General features: G+C 37.1%; 1 protein-coding gene across 3 annotated transcripts in view; it reads right to left on the reverse strand.

Moving 5' to 3' along the window:
* The window catches only part of CFAP54 (cilia and flagella associated protein 54), a 232,974-nt gene extending 216,459 nt beyond the window's left edge, over positions 1–16,515 (reverse strand). The window contains exons 1-5 of one of the 3 annotated variants that reach the window (XM_039874060.1): positions 16,140–16,515; positions 10,416–10,521; positions 7,592–7,735; positions 3,891–4,062; positions 103–161 (exon numbers count right to left, since the gene is read on the reverse strand). In XM_039874060.1, coding sequence (XP_039729994.1) covers positions 103–161; positions 3,891–4,062; positions 7,592–7,735; positions 10,416–10,521; positions 16,140–16,489 — 831 coding nt within the window. In that variant the 5' untranslated portion in view covers positions 16,490–16,515. The remainder of the gene's footprint in view (positions 1–102; positions 162–3,890; positions 4,063–7,591; positions 7,736–10,415; positions 10,522–16,139) is intronic. The other 2 variants (XM_039874058.1, XM_039874059.1) reach the window with 2 other exon arrangements.
* Positions 16,516–17,836: the final 1,321 nt, after the last annotated feature.

The raw sequence follows: 17,836 nt of genomic DNA on the forward strand, positions 1-17,836 counted from the left end.
ATATAACTCCCTAAATTTGCTCTGTTTAGCATCCAAAGTTAACGAAACTCTTAAGAAAAATAGGAAATACAGAGGCAGATGTTTTGTTAGTAAATTTCATACCTTGGAAGACTGACCTATAATCATCAGTTTTCTGCAAATGGTGTAAATGTAAATGGTACCTAGATGGAGAAAAAGATCATTAACATGTTTCACAGTCAAATGATCAAAATTTTATATTCCAATATCTGTGGTTTAAGTCTGTAGTTCTCAAAACAAGTAATCTCATGAAAAAGTCTGATAATGGTCAGAAAGTTATCAATATAATTTGTGTTATAACTTATAGACAAATTAAAAGAACTAATATGACCATTTTTTAAATATGTTGACACAAGAATCTTTTATTCAAAAACAGTTTAAGTTTTGAAATATATTGAACAAATGAATATTTTTGTAGCATAATTTATGTATCCTGTGGTTTTAGTAATTCAAATAAAATGTTATTAATTCTCATGGTTTCCTTATGGTTTAAAAACTAAAGATTGATCTCCAAATAAGATTACAATACATCTTTAATCGGCACAGTACTCAACAAGGAAGCTCATGATAATTTAAAAATCGTAATGCATAATGGGTTTCATTATATTCATTCGCAGTCTCATATAATATTTATTCTATTATTAATGTCTGTCCTAAGAGCACTCTAATGAAAAACAGATTTCCCAATTCCTATTTAATATCATTCAAGTATGATTTTTTTTTTGATCAGGCCATTAATTAAACAAGGATAGAAGGCTGGTAGCAGGGTTATAGAGAGGGGTGGGGAACATCACCAATATACAAAGGACGTTATCACGCTATAAACATATGTGAAAGATTGTAACATGCTTTTTAAATGCATGTAATTATAATGCAAGTAGTCTAAATATTTTCTTTAAAAAAATCTCATCTAAAATTCACAACCATCAAAATTCAACAATTATAAATCCTATGTTCACATTAAAATTTCAAAATCTTCTGAGAAAACAGCATCTCATCCAAAACACCCATCACTTGATTAAAACACACCTGTAAACATAGTAAATATTAATTACATAAATTAGTAACAAAAATATATTGAATAAAATCTTAAACACTTACAGCACCACAAACTACATAGAGATTGCAACAGGTCCTCAACATTCAAGAACTCAGCATGCTTAGTGTGACTGCTCCCATGACATAGTTATTTATTTCATGTAAGATCCACCAGGGAAGAAGCCACTTGACTAGTAATAGCTCAAGCCCAGCATTCTTATCTCAACTTGATCTTGTTGACCTCTATTTTTAATCTTTAAAAAAAGTCATCAAGTAAAGATATGCACAGGAAATGCATGCCTCCTCAAAAAACATGTGATTCAGGTGTACACCAGGAGCCTGCATAAACGTCAGTAACAGGAACTGGGGAATTTCAGAAGACCTCAGGAGACAGTCTTCAAGAATGACTAGGGCACTCTGTATTTCAAAATGTGTCTTTAACCTTTCCAACCTTAGTATATTCTGACTATAACTGAAGCCCCCCCTTTGATGGTTCAGGATCTTGGTATGGCTCCTAAATTCCCTCTGCAGAAGCCTGATGGAGAGAGTAATTGGGATAGAATGGAACATAGACTGAGTCTTTTCAACCTCAAGATATCCCTGGAAGTTTGTTTTGTTTGGTTTTTCAACTAAATCCGTAATACGAGTTTATTGCTTGTCGTGTGACTCTTTTTCATCGAAGATGGCCACCACCAAATCATCTATTTAAGGATTTAAATGTGAGAGTTCAGGTTAATCAAGAAGTAAGGTTTTATCAAATATTCATATATCCAATTAGATTTTATGAAGGAACCAAGAGTGGTTACATGTCTTAGGAAACCAAGGGAGTGTATATATAACAGTCAATTAAAAGTAAAGAGAGTGTTAACTTCTAATTGAAAGAGTTATATGTATTTTGATAACTTGAATGTAGGGCAATTTATCTTTGATTACTTAAATTTGAAAGTTTGAGAACTACTAGAACTTTGCATTGCTAACCCCCCAGCTGGAATGTCCTTCTCCAAATACTCAGATGTTTCACTCAGGTCTTTGCTCACATGTCATTTCAATGTGGCCTTCCCTGACTATTCTATTTTAAATTGCACATCCAGACTCAGCGCAAGCCCAGCTGTCCCTATACCCTCCTCGGCTTTACTTCTCTCCAAAGCACTCAGCACAATCTGCCACAACCATTTAGTTTTGATTTGTTTATCACCTCCCTGTAGCTGAATGCGACCATGAGAACAGGATTTTGGTCTACTGTCCAATCCTATGTCTTTAGCACCTAGAACAATGCCTGGCAATCAGTTTTGGATGAATTAATTAAAATAAGTATAGGAATTAGTGAAACTAAGTATGTATATTTCCCACAACTCAGCAATCCAACTCCTAGGCATAGATCCCAGAAAACTCTCACACAGGTCTATAAAAGGACATGTGCAAGAATATTGATTGCAGAATTATTTGTGCAGCTAGAGAGGTAGGGCAAACCAGGTGCCCATCCCTAAGGGTGTATGGATATCTGGAATACAATTCAGCAGGCAGAGTTAATGAACTTGATTTACACACAGGAACCTTGCTAGATTCTAGAACCGTAGTATCGAGTGGAAAAATATTTAGGAAACAAAATAAAATCTAAAGCATGATACCACCTGAATAATAATAATAATAACAAAAATAAGAATAAGAATAAGAATAATAAAGAATACATCAAGAATAGGATATAGAAGATACAGGAATCATTTAATCTTTTTTTTAATATTGGGATTTTTTGTATGTTGATCTTAAAAGGACTGCAGACAGGGTGTCATGCTGCATCACTTCCACCACTCAAGCAAAGCCCAGCAGCAAGGCCCAATACATGGCCTATCATTGCTTCTGTAGCACAGGACCTCTGCGCCTTCCTGCTCAGTCCCTACCAAGATGTGTGAGCAACCCAGGTGGAGAGATGGCAGTGGCTACTCTGGGAATCAGATCCTCTTAAGGATGATCAGGCGCAAAAGCTTGACAATCACTGCACTAAAACATTTCTTCCAAAGTCAGCATCATCTATAGCAGTAAATATAAGGTCTAATTTCAATCAAAATGTCAAAAAATTATTTGGGGAGTATGAGGAAGGAAAAGGTTAGGAAATATATTTCAATTACCACAGATAAGGTAAAATCCAATATATTTTCTTCCAAGTTATTTTGTCCTGCTCTTATGCACAAAGAACACATTGTCACTATTTTCGTTTTAAGAATATCCAGAGAATATAGCAGATGACTTATTACAACTTCTAATTGTAACTTTAAAAAGAACTTGAACTGAATCTAAAGTGTAGCTCTTTAAAGACAAAAATGCTACATTTTGATAAATAATATTTCATGACACATATATAATGTATATATGTATATAATGTATCTATGTATATAAATATAATATACACCCACATATACACATACATTCTCAGAGCTCCTTACACAAAACCGAGTAGGAGGAGAAGGCTGATATGTGGAAAGCCACAGTCACCGGCCTAAGTATTTGAGAAGAGGACCAATAAATGCATGATGCTTAGAATCAATATAACCTGCAATGGTTCCCTGATTCTTCCCCACTTATATTTACTTAATAACTGTAGCCTATGCTTTTTATGCACCTGAAACTAATTGTCCTCACAGCCTCTAACTCTTTCTAGACCAGCAAACCCAGCTTATTAGGACAAATTAAAATGTAATAAAAATGTAAAAAAATACATATATCCTTTTGTGAAGTAAATACATTTTAAATCACAAGGTAATCAACTTAACATCAAACTTGGCATTTAAATAATTTTCTGAATGACACAATGGAAGATAAAATACATGGGTATATACCATTGAAGATAATCCAGCACAGGTGCTCCTGTGGCAGAGCCACCTGCATGATGAGTCTTAAGGAGGACAAGATATGTAGACATTGGTTCACAGATTCTTTATTCTGCAGGTTCATATCACTGTCACAGACCAGCTCGTAGGTGCAAATATATTTGCCATTTAAAGCATGAAACTGAAATACATGAGAAAATACAAATAAATATAAATAAGTTTATGAAACGGGAGAGTTTTTTTTAAATGTAAAAAAACTAAAATGGAAATAATTTTGCTTAATTAATAGATTAGTACAGTGTAATGGACTAAATGTTTCAGTCTCCCCCAAAATTCTTATTTTGAAACCTATCCCTAAAGCGATGGTATCAAAAAGTGGGGTCTTTGGGAAGTAGTTAGGTCATGAGGATGGAGCCCTCATGAATGGGATTAGTGTCCTCATAAAAAGGGTCCCCAGAGAGCTCCCTCGTGCCTTCTGCCAACTGAGGACACAGTAAGAAGAAAGACATCTATGAACCAGGAAGTGGGCTCTCACCAGACACTGAATATTCCAGCACCTTGAACAGAGACATCTGCCTCCGGAAAGTGAGAAATAAATGTTTGTTGTTTAAGCCATCAGTCTATAAAGTTTTGTTATAATAACCCTAACAGATTAAGACTTATACAAAGCAATGTGGTAAAATAGGTTTCTTTGAAGTGTCGATTTAGTTAAGATTATCTTTCTTTAATGGAAAAAATTTAAAAGCAAAAAAAAAAAAAGTACAAAATCCTATGTTGAAAAATATAGAATTGAATTGATTTTTTGAAATTCGCCCCACAGCATTTTAATTAATTCAGATGTAATTATTACCACTTACACAATTCATTCAGCAAAGATCTATCGAGTTCCTCTATTTGCCACACTCTGCTAAGCAATTCAGAGTTGAAGAAGACACAGCCCCTGCTCTTGGCAGAAGAAAAAGAATTCCAGACACAAGCAATGCTAGGAATGCTTAAAGTAGTTGCTATGGTCACTGAATTGAAAGTCTTTTGTAAGGATGGATAAGAAGGTTTAGGATAAAGAGATTAGGTTATAGAGGTAGTACATGGGCAGAACATGAGGAGCATTCCATGTCCTTTCAAGGAATATGGACTTGAGCTAAAGGGCAAAGTCAAAGGGGAAGAGGAGTAAAATGATTTGATTTACAATTCAGAAATTAATTCTGACAAAAGTGTGGAAGATGAAGAGCAGAGGGTCAGGGACAAAGCTACATGCAGGGAGGCTAGGAGAGATCAAAAGCCTCTGAGGTCGTCCAGACATACCACGGGCCCTGCAATGGGGCCCTGGAACCAGGGATGAAGAGAAAGGAAAGATTTAAGTCTTGTCTGAGTCAAAGGGATTTAGTGAACAATTAGATATAAAAGATAAGGGAGAGGAAGAGGTCTTCTTCTTGCAATGATTTCTTGCTTGGGTGACCACTAGAGCCAATTATGGAGGAAACATGATGAATTCAGCTTGGGATATGTCTAGGTGAGATGTTTATGATATAACAAGATAGATATGGAGTTCAGAAGAGAGATTTTGGCTAGAGTACTGATGAGTACTGGTAAAGCTATGGCAGTGGACACTCAATACAAATAGGCCTTATCTACCACATACACATCCTGCTCAGATACACATACACTATTTCTAGCCACCATTTAGTTGGTATCACAGAGGATATTAACTGAATGTATCTACATGTTGGAACGATCATTATCTTCAAAGTGTTCTCTCTTTTAGGAGCAAATAATTATAGGTAATGTTTTTTGAGTGTCAGGCCCTATTCTAAATCTTTAATTATCTCAGCAGCCCTAAAACAACACTATGAGGTAGGTCTTATTATTGCTTCTGTTTTACAGATGAGGAAACTGAGGAACAGAGAAATGACATAACTTCACCAAGGTCCTATTGTGAGGAAGTGCCACAGCAGCTCTCTGAACCCAGGCAGGTTTGTTCTAGAGACCAAAATCTTACCAACTCTACCATAATGCCTCCCCATAGTACATACAAAGAGGAACATTAAATAACATGATTATCTTTGCATGAACTTTGCTGTTAATATTTTGACAGTAAATTCTTCATTATATTGCTTCATCTATGATCTTTATGCATTTAATTCCAAAATCTATTTCTCTAACAAAACTTTTTAAGACCTCTAGTTCTGTGTTGTTGAGTTCCTACTGGACTAAAATTTCATTCTATTTATTCTCTTACTTACTCATTTTATACATACTTGTTGAGAATCACAGTGTACTAGTGTCATGCCAGAACCTCAAACTTAGCATGTAAAATAACAAATTCTTCATATCTTTTTGCACCCATCACAACAGTCGTGTTGGCATACTCTTAATGTCACCTTCATTGCTTTACCTCCTGCCTCAAGTCTTTTCCCTTTTATACCGTGTACCGCTTCTAGATTAATAATTCTGACTACATCACTTCATTTATTCATCCATTCAATAAAGTTTTATTGAGGGTCTATTGCATGCCAGGCATTGTTCTAGGCATTAGAGATTAGAGATTAGAGCAGCCCTTGTCCTCATGAAGCTCACATTCTAGAAAGGGAGACAGGAAATAAAAAAATAAACAAACAAATAAAAGTGCAGCTGGTGACAATAGTGATATAAAGAAAAATAAAGCAGGAGTGCAGACCCGAAGGAAGTGAGAGATGAGCCATGCAGATATCTAAAATATAAGCTTTGCACACAGTGGGGCTCATCAGTGCACTGGTGCTAAGCCAGGGAGGCCAAGTGGAAGCACGATAATGAAAGAGCACGAGAGAGAGATGGAGGCCTGGACCAGGATGAAATAGGAGGGACCTTTAAAATCTAAACTCCTAAGCTTTCATTCAGTAGTCTTCCCAATGGGGTGCCAACTTATATTGCCTTGTATTGTCATTCATGTACCTATGATATAGCCAAATTGAACTGCTTAATGTGCTCCCCCAACATGCCTTGAGATTTTCTGCTTATTAAACTACATGTTTCCAAGGTCTTGAATCATCAAGTCTGGAATAAAATAGCTTTAAAGTCAGATTGATTAGGCTTCAAACACCAACTCTGCCCACTGTTTTGAGTGGGCTGGGTTTCTTAGGCCCTAGTAAGCCTCAGTTTCTTCATCTATAAAAGATCATAATAGTACCCACCTTTTAAGACTATAATGAGGTTACAAGATGACAATTCATATATTGCATATACAAGAGCCTAGCACATGGTAACCACTCGACCAGTAAATCAACGGTTGCAACTAATATAATAATACTGGTATACTACAAATAAAGCATAAAATTTTTATAAGAAGACCTGTGTTTGATCTTCAGAGCCACTAATTATATTGTGTGATTAGTTTTCTTTTTCTCTTTTGTAAAAGAGGGATAATAATAGTATCTAACTCATAAAGTTATTGTGAAGATCAAATATACACTTTGTAAACGAAAAGCACTCTGCATATATCAGTTATAATAATAACTGCTGGATGAATGAGTGATTATAGTGTTACAATCTCCAAAGCATCTTTACAAAGTTTAATAAGTGCACTTTCTTATCCAGCATTGAAAACATTTATTAAGCAACTTATAGCATACTATAAATTCTATGCTAAGCAAAGACATTTAGAAGCTATCAACGAAAGGATACATTGCATAGTTAATCATAAATTGTAGCTATTTTAGCTACTGCTTTCATCTCACTGTATTTGCAGCAGTTTTGTCTCCAAAGCCTTTTGGAAAAAAGACCATTTTGAATTGATGCACATCTGCTTGATTCTCATCAAAGTTGATACTGAACTGCTGAAGGTATCTTCCATAGCACTGCAATAGGGCCATTTTATATTCCTAAAATAAAAAGAGCACTTGATGAAAGTCTCAAAATATCATTTTGCTTATTAAAATTTTAATAACCATTAAATCATATCGATATTAAATAATTATGAAAGTATATCATTATTAAAATTAGGTAATATTTATATTATTCTTAATAGTATTAATCTTAATTATTACTATTACTACTACCATTACATTATTGCTATCATTATCACTACCATTTCCAAACACATATTATGTGACAGATACTGTGCTATGCAATCCATATGCACTATTTCATTTAATTCTCCTCACAACAAGCCTATTGTGAGATAAGACCATCATGACTCAAAGATGAGAATATTCACTAGAGTGTCGTGTGTGCTAATAATACCTGTACATACTCAAAATCCAAAAAATTCAGCATTACCATATGACAGTAACCTGCCCACTCAGTCAGAGAGGTAGATGAGCTATGTAACTAGCTTTGCTTCTCTGATACCTCCTAAGCTCCAAAAAGAAATGAAATAAAGAGATGGGGAAGGGAGAGAGGGAGAAAAAGAGGGAAGGAGGAAGAAAAGGAGGGAAGAAAGAAATAGGAAGAAAGGAGGGAGAGAGAGGACAGAGAAAGAATTAAGAGAGAGGGGAGGGCAGGAAGAGGAGAAAAAGGTAGAAAGAGAAAGGAGAGTGAGAGAATGGAAAGGAAGGAGACAGGGAGAGGAGAAGGGTGGTGGGGGAGGAAAGAGGAGTGGAAAGGGAAAGTAGGAGGAGGGGAGGAGAGGAGAGAAAAATGCAGATGATGAGCTGACTCAATCTTTCTTCCATCTGTCAACAGTCTCTGAAACTGCGTCAGGACAAACCAAAAAAAAAATGTCTGAACTATTGTTAGTTATGAATCTGTTAGTTTTAATTCATGCCTATATTTCCATTACAAAGTCAGATGCTTCATTTCTATAGCCCAGAAGGCACAATTGACCTGGAGAGTTTCAGGGCGGTGGATGTGAGTAGGACTCTGAAATTATGTCTGTTGCAACCCTTACTCACTTCCTCCCCTGTAACTGTGTCTCCAGGAAAAGCAACTGCCCTGGGTATGAACTGCCTTTCAGGTTATCTAGCCCCTTGGGAAGCATCCACAGTCAAATGCTGTTTCTATTTCTGTTGACTTGTTTGTTACTTACTGTTCACTAATTCTGATTCTTTTCTGTTCTAACTTGATTCATATAATGAATTCAAACCTAGCTTCAAAACAAGAGTATTTCAACAAAATGATCTTTACTGTCACTAAAATAAAAATAGATTCTAAAACCAAACTAACAAGTCAAGTTCATTTTCGGGATTATAAATACCTTTATCAGCCTACTTTCCCATCAGTGAAAAGTAGTTAAAATGTTTTCTTTGTTCCTTTAAGTAAAATATCCTATCTGAGCCTTTTTATCTGAAATATTCTGAATCCTTAGCCACTACCCATCACCCACTTGTTTTATCAACTTCTAACATGTTCCTTCTTCCTCCCTCCACCAATATCCACTCCACTCACCTGGATACTCCTCAAACAACCCCAAACTGTGCTGTGTATCACCAGCTTTTTATATTGTGGAGAAGCATAAAAATGGAGAGGGGGCGCGCTCCTAATTCTTGTCAGAGCTGTCATTTAACTTCATAAGAATACAGCTTACAAGTTGGATCTCATCTTTTTTTTTCCTACAGTTTTTCCAAACTCTGTATTTTCAAGTTTCTAAGCACTCTAGTCCAATTACAGGGAGCTAAGGTGAACCCCAATTTTGGCAGCAGAAAGTAATCTTAGTTCTTCATTATCAAAGTTCCTCCACATTTTATCCTCTATTTGGTAAATACCCCCCACCGCAAACCAAAAGGATTCAAGTCTAGAAAATAGAAATGGAAACTAATGCCGAGAAACGGAAGACTGAGAAGACACTGAATACAGCCCATGTCTTTCCTAAAACCACTATGGATAAAATAACTCTTAGTCCAAGGATCCTAGGTATGCCAAACACATATGTTTAACTTGGAATAATTTGGGCCTATGCCAGAGCTTAAGGGAAAAACTTCCATTATCATTCACTGAAAACTCAGCATGATGTGGTCTTACCAAACCAAGTCCACAGTAATCCAAGACCTGAGTATTGACATAGGATCTAGAAATTGGGACAGACTCAGTTTGGAACAAAACTGAGCAGGAAACAAGGCATGTACAGAATGACTGCTACAACTAGATTCAGCAAAACATTAAGATTAAAGGCATTAAAACAGGGCACTAGGAAACAGGCAACAGCAGCAAGGCCAGAAGCCATGAGAGTTGTTTACTGGGTAAGCCAACCATGTGAAAAACAACAGGAAGTGGTGTCTGGGCTCCTTTGTAAAAGGTAGGAACATGATGACTCAGCATTTCCTGTTGGGCGCCTACCACACCCTTTGTAACTAGGGGCTGGGCTCTGGCCCATGCCCAGTCAGTTGTCTTTCTGTTCAGGAATCTCTCACCTCTAGAGAATCTCAACTACAAAATTAAAAAACACTTTTTTGGTTTCTGGGCCTCATTAAAAGTTTATGTATTCATTTATATTTTTCTAAGAAAAACAATCAAATCGTGTAAAATAGGAATGGTATCAAATCAAATAATAATAACAAACCAAACAATAATAATAATTAGCCAAATGAGTTTCATTTAGGCTCTTTTTACTCCAGAGGCACTTACTTTCATTTCACAAAGGCTATCTCCAACCTTCAGAAGCTTTTCATTGTAATAGGCAGCTGGCAGCCGGGGGGCATATTTGGTCCAGATATTAAACAAAGAGGTAGCACTGTAAAAATCATAAAATAAAATAATATCTTCAAAGTCAGCAAGAAACTTCATTAGCAAGGAATCTTTAAAAACTTATCTGTGCTGTCTTTCCAATGTGTCTTATTGTTAATGTCTAATTATTAATAAACATAATTGTAGTTAAAATTATTACTTGTGTCAAGCACTAATCGAAGCTCTTTGTATGCATTTTTAAAAATAAGAGTTTTTTTAGAGCAGTCTTAGGTTCACAGAAAAATTGAGCAGAAGGTATAGAGATTCCACATCCACTTCCTGCCCCCACACATGCACAGCCTCCCCCATCATCAACATCCACAACCAGAGTGGTACATTTGTTACAACTGATGAACTTACATTGACATGTCATTATCACCCAGTGTCCATGGTTTACATTAGGGTTCACTCTTGCTATTGCACATTCTATGGGCTTAGACAAATGTATAATGACATGTATCCATCATTACAGTACCATACAGAGTAGTTTTACTCTCCTAAAAATCCTCTATGCTTTGCATATTCATCCCTCTCCCACCCAACTCCGCCACCAACATGAAGCATCCACTTATCTTTTTACCCACTCCATAATTTTGCCTTTTTCAAAATGTCATATGATTGGAACCTTACAGTATGTTGCCTTTTCAGATTGGCTTTTTTTCACTTAGGAATATGCGTTTAAGATCCCTGATGTTTTTCATGGCTTGATAGCTCATTTCCTTTCAGCATTGAATAATATTCCATTGTCTGGATATACCACAGTTTATTTACCCATTTACTTACTGAAGGACATCTTATTTTCTTCCAAGTTTTGTCCATTTGAATAAAGCTGCTATAAACATCTATGTACAGATTTATGTATAGAATAAGTCTCAACTCCTTTGGGTAAATATCAAGGAGAACAATTTACCGAAGAGTACGTTTAGTTTCGTAAGAAACCAACAAACTGTCTTCCAAAATGACTATTTTGCATTCCCTCCAGCAATGAATGAGACTTCCTGTTGCTCCATATCCTCACCAGCATTTTTTTTTTTTTTTTGGTCAGTTTCCAGATTTCAGCCTTTCTAATAAATGTGTAATGGTATATGACTTGTTTTAATCTGTATCTTCCTGATGACATATGGTGTGGAGCAACTTTTCATATGCCATTTGTATATCTCATTTGGTGAGGTGTCTGTTAAGGTCTTAGCCCTTTCCTCAGAGGACAGGCTATGTGAAAACAGAGTGGGCCTCTGCAGGCCAGAAAGAGAGCTCTCACCAGAAACTGATCCTGCCGACCTTGATTTGGGACCGCTAGCCTTCAGAACTGTGAGAAAATAAATTTCTGTTGTTTAAGCCATCCAGTCTATGTACATTATGGCAGCTCAAACTGACTAAGACAGACAGGAATCGAAACTTAAGGACTGAAGATGGCTCTAGTACCTAGGATGTCCATGTTGGGATGTTAACCTCGACAGAAATATGTCAATTAATTCATTCAGGTATTGAGTGACAAGGGAAGTGAGGGGACAAGGTATTCCTGCTTTCATGAACTGAGTAATAAAATTTAGGGGTAGAAAAATATCTATATATACCAAGTACTAAATAACAATGCCAAATAAATAGTGTGGCAAATATACTCCATAGAAATTTAAAAAGGGGGAAGTTTTTTGGTTGCTTATTTTACCTTTTTGTTTCATTTGCTGCTTCATGAAATGCCACAGTATTGAAATAAATATAAATGAATCCAAAAAATTCACCAAGTCTTGCTAGAATTCTTGAATTATGTAAATGAAAGAGTTAATTCTTCCAAATCTTACGTATGAGATAATGATGACTGGGTTTGTTACTCATAAACGAAAAATACCAGCTTTGTTAAATCAATCAAGGTTATGTAATAAGAGAATTTTTTTTTTTTTTTTAAGTAACCATAAGTTCAAGTTAAGACTGCTCATTGGGAATGACTTACGTAATGATTAAACAAGGAAAATATAATATATAAGATGCAATGTACATCATTTAAGAAAAGAAAGTTAATGTAGTAAAATTGCTGATTGAGTATAGCTACTGAGGGATATTTAGAATTTTCTAAAATAGAAAATCATAACTATATAAACAGAATATCTCAATCGTACATGCTTATAACAAAAGCATACCTTTCAAAAATTTATCGCACTCTAAATTTAATGACATTGCTGATATAATCAAATCTATATTTAAAATAAAATGAATTTTTATGCTTATGGAAGTTCTTATAGTTATAAAACAAATTTTGTTTTTAAAAAATAACCATCTGGCAAATATGTGATAAAAGTGAATCCTATCTCCAGTATTCCTAACTGGTCTCCACATTGCCAGTCTTGCTCCATTTGGACAAGATCACCAAAATAATATTTTAAAACAAAAATCACGTAAGGTTAATACCTTGCCAAAAACAACCCAATGGCTTTTCACTGCATCGGGAATAAACACAAACTCTATAAATGTCCTCTGATACCTTCCAAAGTTCTACCTATTCCTCTAATCTCAACTCATACCATTGCATCCACACTAAGCTATGCTAAACAGGCTTTTGTCCATTACTCCAAAGTCCCTGACTCTTTCCTGCCAAGATCTTCCCACATGATTGCTCCCTCTGTTTATCCTCTCCCCTTGCCTGGTCAACTGCCAGGTAGCCCTCTAACCTCAGCTGAACATTGCCGCTCTGGCCGCTGTGCTCTCTGTAAGCCTCTGCTTAAGTGCCATCTACTCTGACCACCTCACTGAAAACTGCAACCCCCTGTCTCCCACTCCATAACCTTTCCTCTCTTTATTTTTCTCCCTATTATTTAGCACTGTCTAGGTCACCATGAAATGTACTTATTTGTTTGTCTATTTCCTCCCCTAGAATATAAGCGCCAAGAGAGCAGGGGTTTTTGTCTGGTTCACTACTATGTCCCCAGCACCCAGTACCATGCCTGGCACATGTGAATACTCAGTAACTTCTTTCTTTGTAGCACTTATAGTTTCTGTGTTGAAAGTCTATCTCCTTCTCTAGACTATAAGCTCCACGAGCAGATTCCCATATCTATTTTGTTCACCACTATATAACCCATGACTCGGGCAGTGCCTGGCACATAGTAGGCATTCAATAAAAATTGTTGCATAAATATATGCCTAAACTATATAAGAGAATAGATTGCTAAAGTCCATGTCAATCCTTATCATTTGTGATTCTCTAATAGTCTGTTTAAAGATGAGACAAATACTGTACTCACCAACTGACCCAGATCTATTTCTCCATATATAACATTAACAATTATTGAGAATGCTTGCATTTGAGAATTGTTTCAATAACTCTTGAATTTTTCAATATAAAATATTTACTGAATGTTTACTATGTCCCAATCCTCAGGCTAGATTCTAGAGATAGAGTAATGAAACAGAGACGCATCATTAAAAGTCACAAGGACTTTTTTTCTAATGGGGGAGACAGACAACACACAAGAAAACAAATAGAATAAACTGATTGGCGAACCTGCATTAGACATGAAAGGCAACTCCAAAGAGGTATTAACAACTGAGCTAAGACCTGCAAGAAGAGAAGGAATCAAATATTTGAAAAGCTGAGGAAAGAGTATTTCAGACAAAGGAGGCAGCAAATATAAAGTCCCTGGGATGAGAAACAGTAGGATCTTTTTCCCTGGAAAGTCTTGAGAGAGAAGTGAGGGATGATCTGAGATGGGAGAAGCAGGTGAGGCCAGATTCTCATACTCTGGAGGACACTGGAAGGAGTCTTAATTGTATCTGAAAAGCAATGGAAAGCAATAGAGTCTTTAGATATGGGAGTGAGTGATTTATTTATAAAGGTCACTCTTAACTGCTATGTGAAGGATAGATTTGAAATCAAGTGGCTGCAGGGAAAATATGAGATGGTGGTGGTTTGAACCAGAATGCTGGTAGTGTAGGTAGGAAGATAAACTGCTATCTAAGACACAAACACAGAAACATTTTAAATATAAATACATATAGCTTAGGTATGTAATGTGCTCTCCTTTGTCAATTCCTGGTTTTCACCTTACTTGGCCCATCGGCAGAATTTGCTCCAGTTGTTCAGTCATTCTTTCCTCCTTGAAACAGCTTCTCCACCTGGCATCCAGTACACCACACACTTATGGTTTTCTCCTACCTCCTTGGCCCCTCCTTCTTACCTCTGCCAGTTCCTTCTTATCTCCACCAGTTTCTTCTTATCTCCACCACTAGTCGATGTTAGAATGTCTCACGGTTCAGTCCTTGGACTCTCCTCTTCTCCATCTACACTGACTCCCTTAAGTAGTCTATCCAGTATCACGATTTAAATATCTATATGCTGACAAGTCTCAAATGTATACTTTCTCTGATTTCCAGATTCAAATGTCCAACTTCCTACATAACAGCTCTGACTGAATGTTGAATTACATGGCAATGATCTCCCTCATTCCTGAAAGAAACCTGTTCTTCCCACACTCAGAATTCCACACTTGCCAGACACCTTCACTCTGTATGGCCAACATTTTTTACAGATATTCTCATCACTTACTACCATATCTCTTTCTCATCTTTTTTAATACCATTTTTCTGACTTTCCCTGACCATCCTCCTCGTCATCCCATTTTAAATTGCAATACCCACCCCATATCCTCCATCCCTACTACTTGCTCTAATTTTCTCCCTAACACTTATTTCCTTGTGAAATAATTTCCTTACATATTTGTTAAGTAGCCGTAGTCACAAAAATATGTGTTCCATGAGTATACAGATTTGTATATTATTTAACTTTGTTTTCCTAGTTCCTAGAATGGTACCTGACCTACAGTAGGTGCTCATTACATAGTTAAATGCATGAATAAATAAAAAAATATGTTAAGATTATTTCTTCATGTTAAATGCATAAATAAAAAATATAAGTTAAAACTATTCGCTGTTCTGGTATTCTCTGCCACTGATCTAGATTTATAACTATTCAGTTTGCAATGCATTTTAACAGGGAAATAAAGATGGTTAACAAACAAACAAAAACTTCAAAACAGGTAGTTTACAGTTTGAGATAGTAACATGGTGATAGAATCCCCCAAAAGGCAAACAAATGTGCAAACTTAGTCACAAAATCAAGAAAAAGTCACAAAACCAAGAAAAACATAAAAAGGAATTAAAGGCACATGTTCACAGAGGGACATACTCATGGCATCAAGAACTTTCTCAAGAACATAAGCTACCTCAAAGTTATTACTTTCTCTCCATACACAAAACTGTACCCACAACACGCAAAGCTGTGCAAACCCGTGAGTGAGTCAAAAAGTTTTTGGCATGGAGTAGCAATTAAGAGACGCTCAGAAATAGAATGAAGGGTGAGTTATGAAACATTTCTGTGTTGATTTTTATTTGGACCAGAGCAGGAAGCCAAGATACAATAACATTTACAAGGAATTAAGGATTGTAATAGCGACGCGTGTCCACTTCCGAAACTTCGTTTACATCCCCAGGGCCCTTGGGCCAGGTCCTGCATGGGTAACGCCGACCCGCTCTAGGACCCCTGCCCGCATTCTCATGGGCGTCTCCTCCTCTGGCCCCGAAAGTGGCCTGGAGTTCTCCCGCCAGCCCCCGCCCCAGCGCCCTGCCACCGCTTACCATCGCCGGTGAAATTCATGATTCTGTTTCTCTGTGGTGGCTAAAGCCTTCTTTCTCTTCATAAAGCCTAGCAACTCCTGTATCTCCTTCTCAAAGGAGGCCAGAAGCGGATTTTTTGCGTCCAGCGGCCCATAAAACACGGCGAGGGGCAACGAGTCCTCGCGGCACGTGGAGCGAGGCAGGCTCGCCTTCGACTCCAGGGGTGACTTGGAGATTGCGGTTAAGGTCGGGGGCGGGGTCGGTGGCGGTCCTGGAGACAACACCGATGTGACAGACATGTTGGACGGAGAGGCCGAGCTAGAAGCTTGCGCCGCCATATCGACGAGACTCGGCCGACCCGGAGTGTACATACACGCGGTTGCCCGGCGACGGTCTCGTGGCAACAAGGCAGCCAACCCGCTGACGGGGAAACACAGCGGCCCCTGGAGGGCAAAGGGGGAAAGAACCGAGTCCAGAAAGATGATGCTCCTTGGGTTTTTTTGTCCTCTTCTCACTGGCACCACTGTATGAGACGAGATTAGAGAGAAGGTTCTGGATAGAGAGCCGGCGAACTTCCAGTCAAATTCAAATTATACCCTTTTTTCACTTCCGCCACTTAATAATGATGTTGACGATCATTAATATGTGCCAGGCATTTGTTCTAAGCATTTGAAACATAATCTCATTTAATCATCGTAACAGCTTCACAACTTAGGATATTATTAGTATCTCTGTTGATTTAAGAAATCAAAGCTTACAAGGATTTAGTCATTTGACCAAGATAAACCATAAGGTCAGGGACCAGGCCTCAGCCTTCTGACTTCAAAGCCTGTGCTAAAAATGAATAGGCTGTATTGACCATCCCCAAAACACTACGCTTATAAATCAAATTGAAATTAGAAAAATATTTGACAAGCAATTTAAAAGTTAAGTACATGCCACTGATCCATTCTCCTCCCTCTGTTTGCACCTTGAGGTCTCTGTGGGAATTGCCTAATAATTGTGATTATATTGATTCATTTGTATGTCAAATATATCTTAATTATCACTATATTTTAAAATTAATGAGCATTTTACTCAGCCTTAACTATTGGACATTAATGTGTACTAGTGGCTTAAAGTGTTAACTCTCAAAATATTTCCACATTTTAAACAGGGATTTTAGGAGGCGTTGCTTTTGATGGGGAATCTACAGGCCTCAAGGGCAATAATTGGGGGCAAGTGAAGGACTTTTTTCCTTGCATATTATGAGCAACAGTAAAATTCGTTTGTTTGTTTGTTTATAGTATGTTTCCAACCAATAGGAAACCTGCTTTCTTTGTATATTATGCAGTGCCAAAAATTGTCTAAGAGAAGGACCAGAAATATTTGATGGTTTAGAAAAATAGGTCTCTAACACTGAGAAGTTACTGGTTTTGTTGCATAAAGACAGTGACCTTAACACCCTGTGAATCTAATTTCCCACTTAAGATTGAAAACCTTATTGGACCACAGCCTGATTTCTTTCAGTCCTGACCTAATTTCTTGCAGGCTCTGTGGGGCTGTGCTAATTTGTGAGGCTGGCCTAGTATGTCATGTGTACCGGACTTTAGTATTCTTTGAAAGAAAATGATGCTGATTTTGCTCTTTAAGGCAGGTAATTATGGCCCAAGAACCTTCCAGGCAAGTAGTGAGGTGCTCTGACACCTCACTGTAAGAGTTCAATTCTCCAATCAGAA

Source organism: Pteropus medius, unplaced genomic scaffold (assembly GCF_902729225.1).
Source record: "Pteropus medius unplaced genomic scaffold, Ma_sr-lr_union100, whole genome shotgun sequence".
Classification (NCBI taxonomy): domain Eukaryota; kingdom Metazoa; phylum Chordata; class Mammalia; order Chiroptera; family Pteropodidae; genus Pteropus; species Pteropus medius.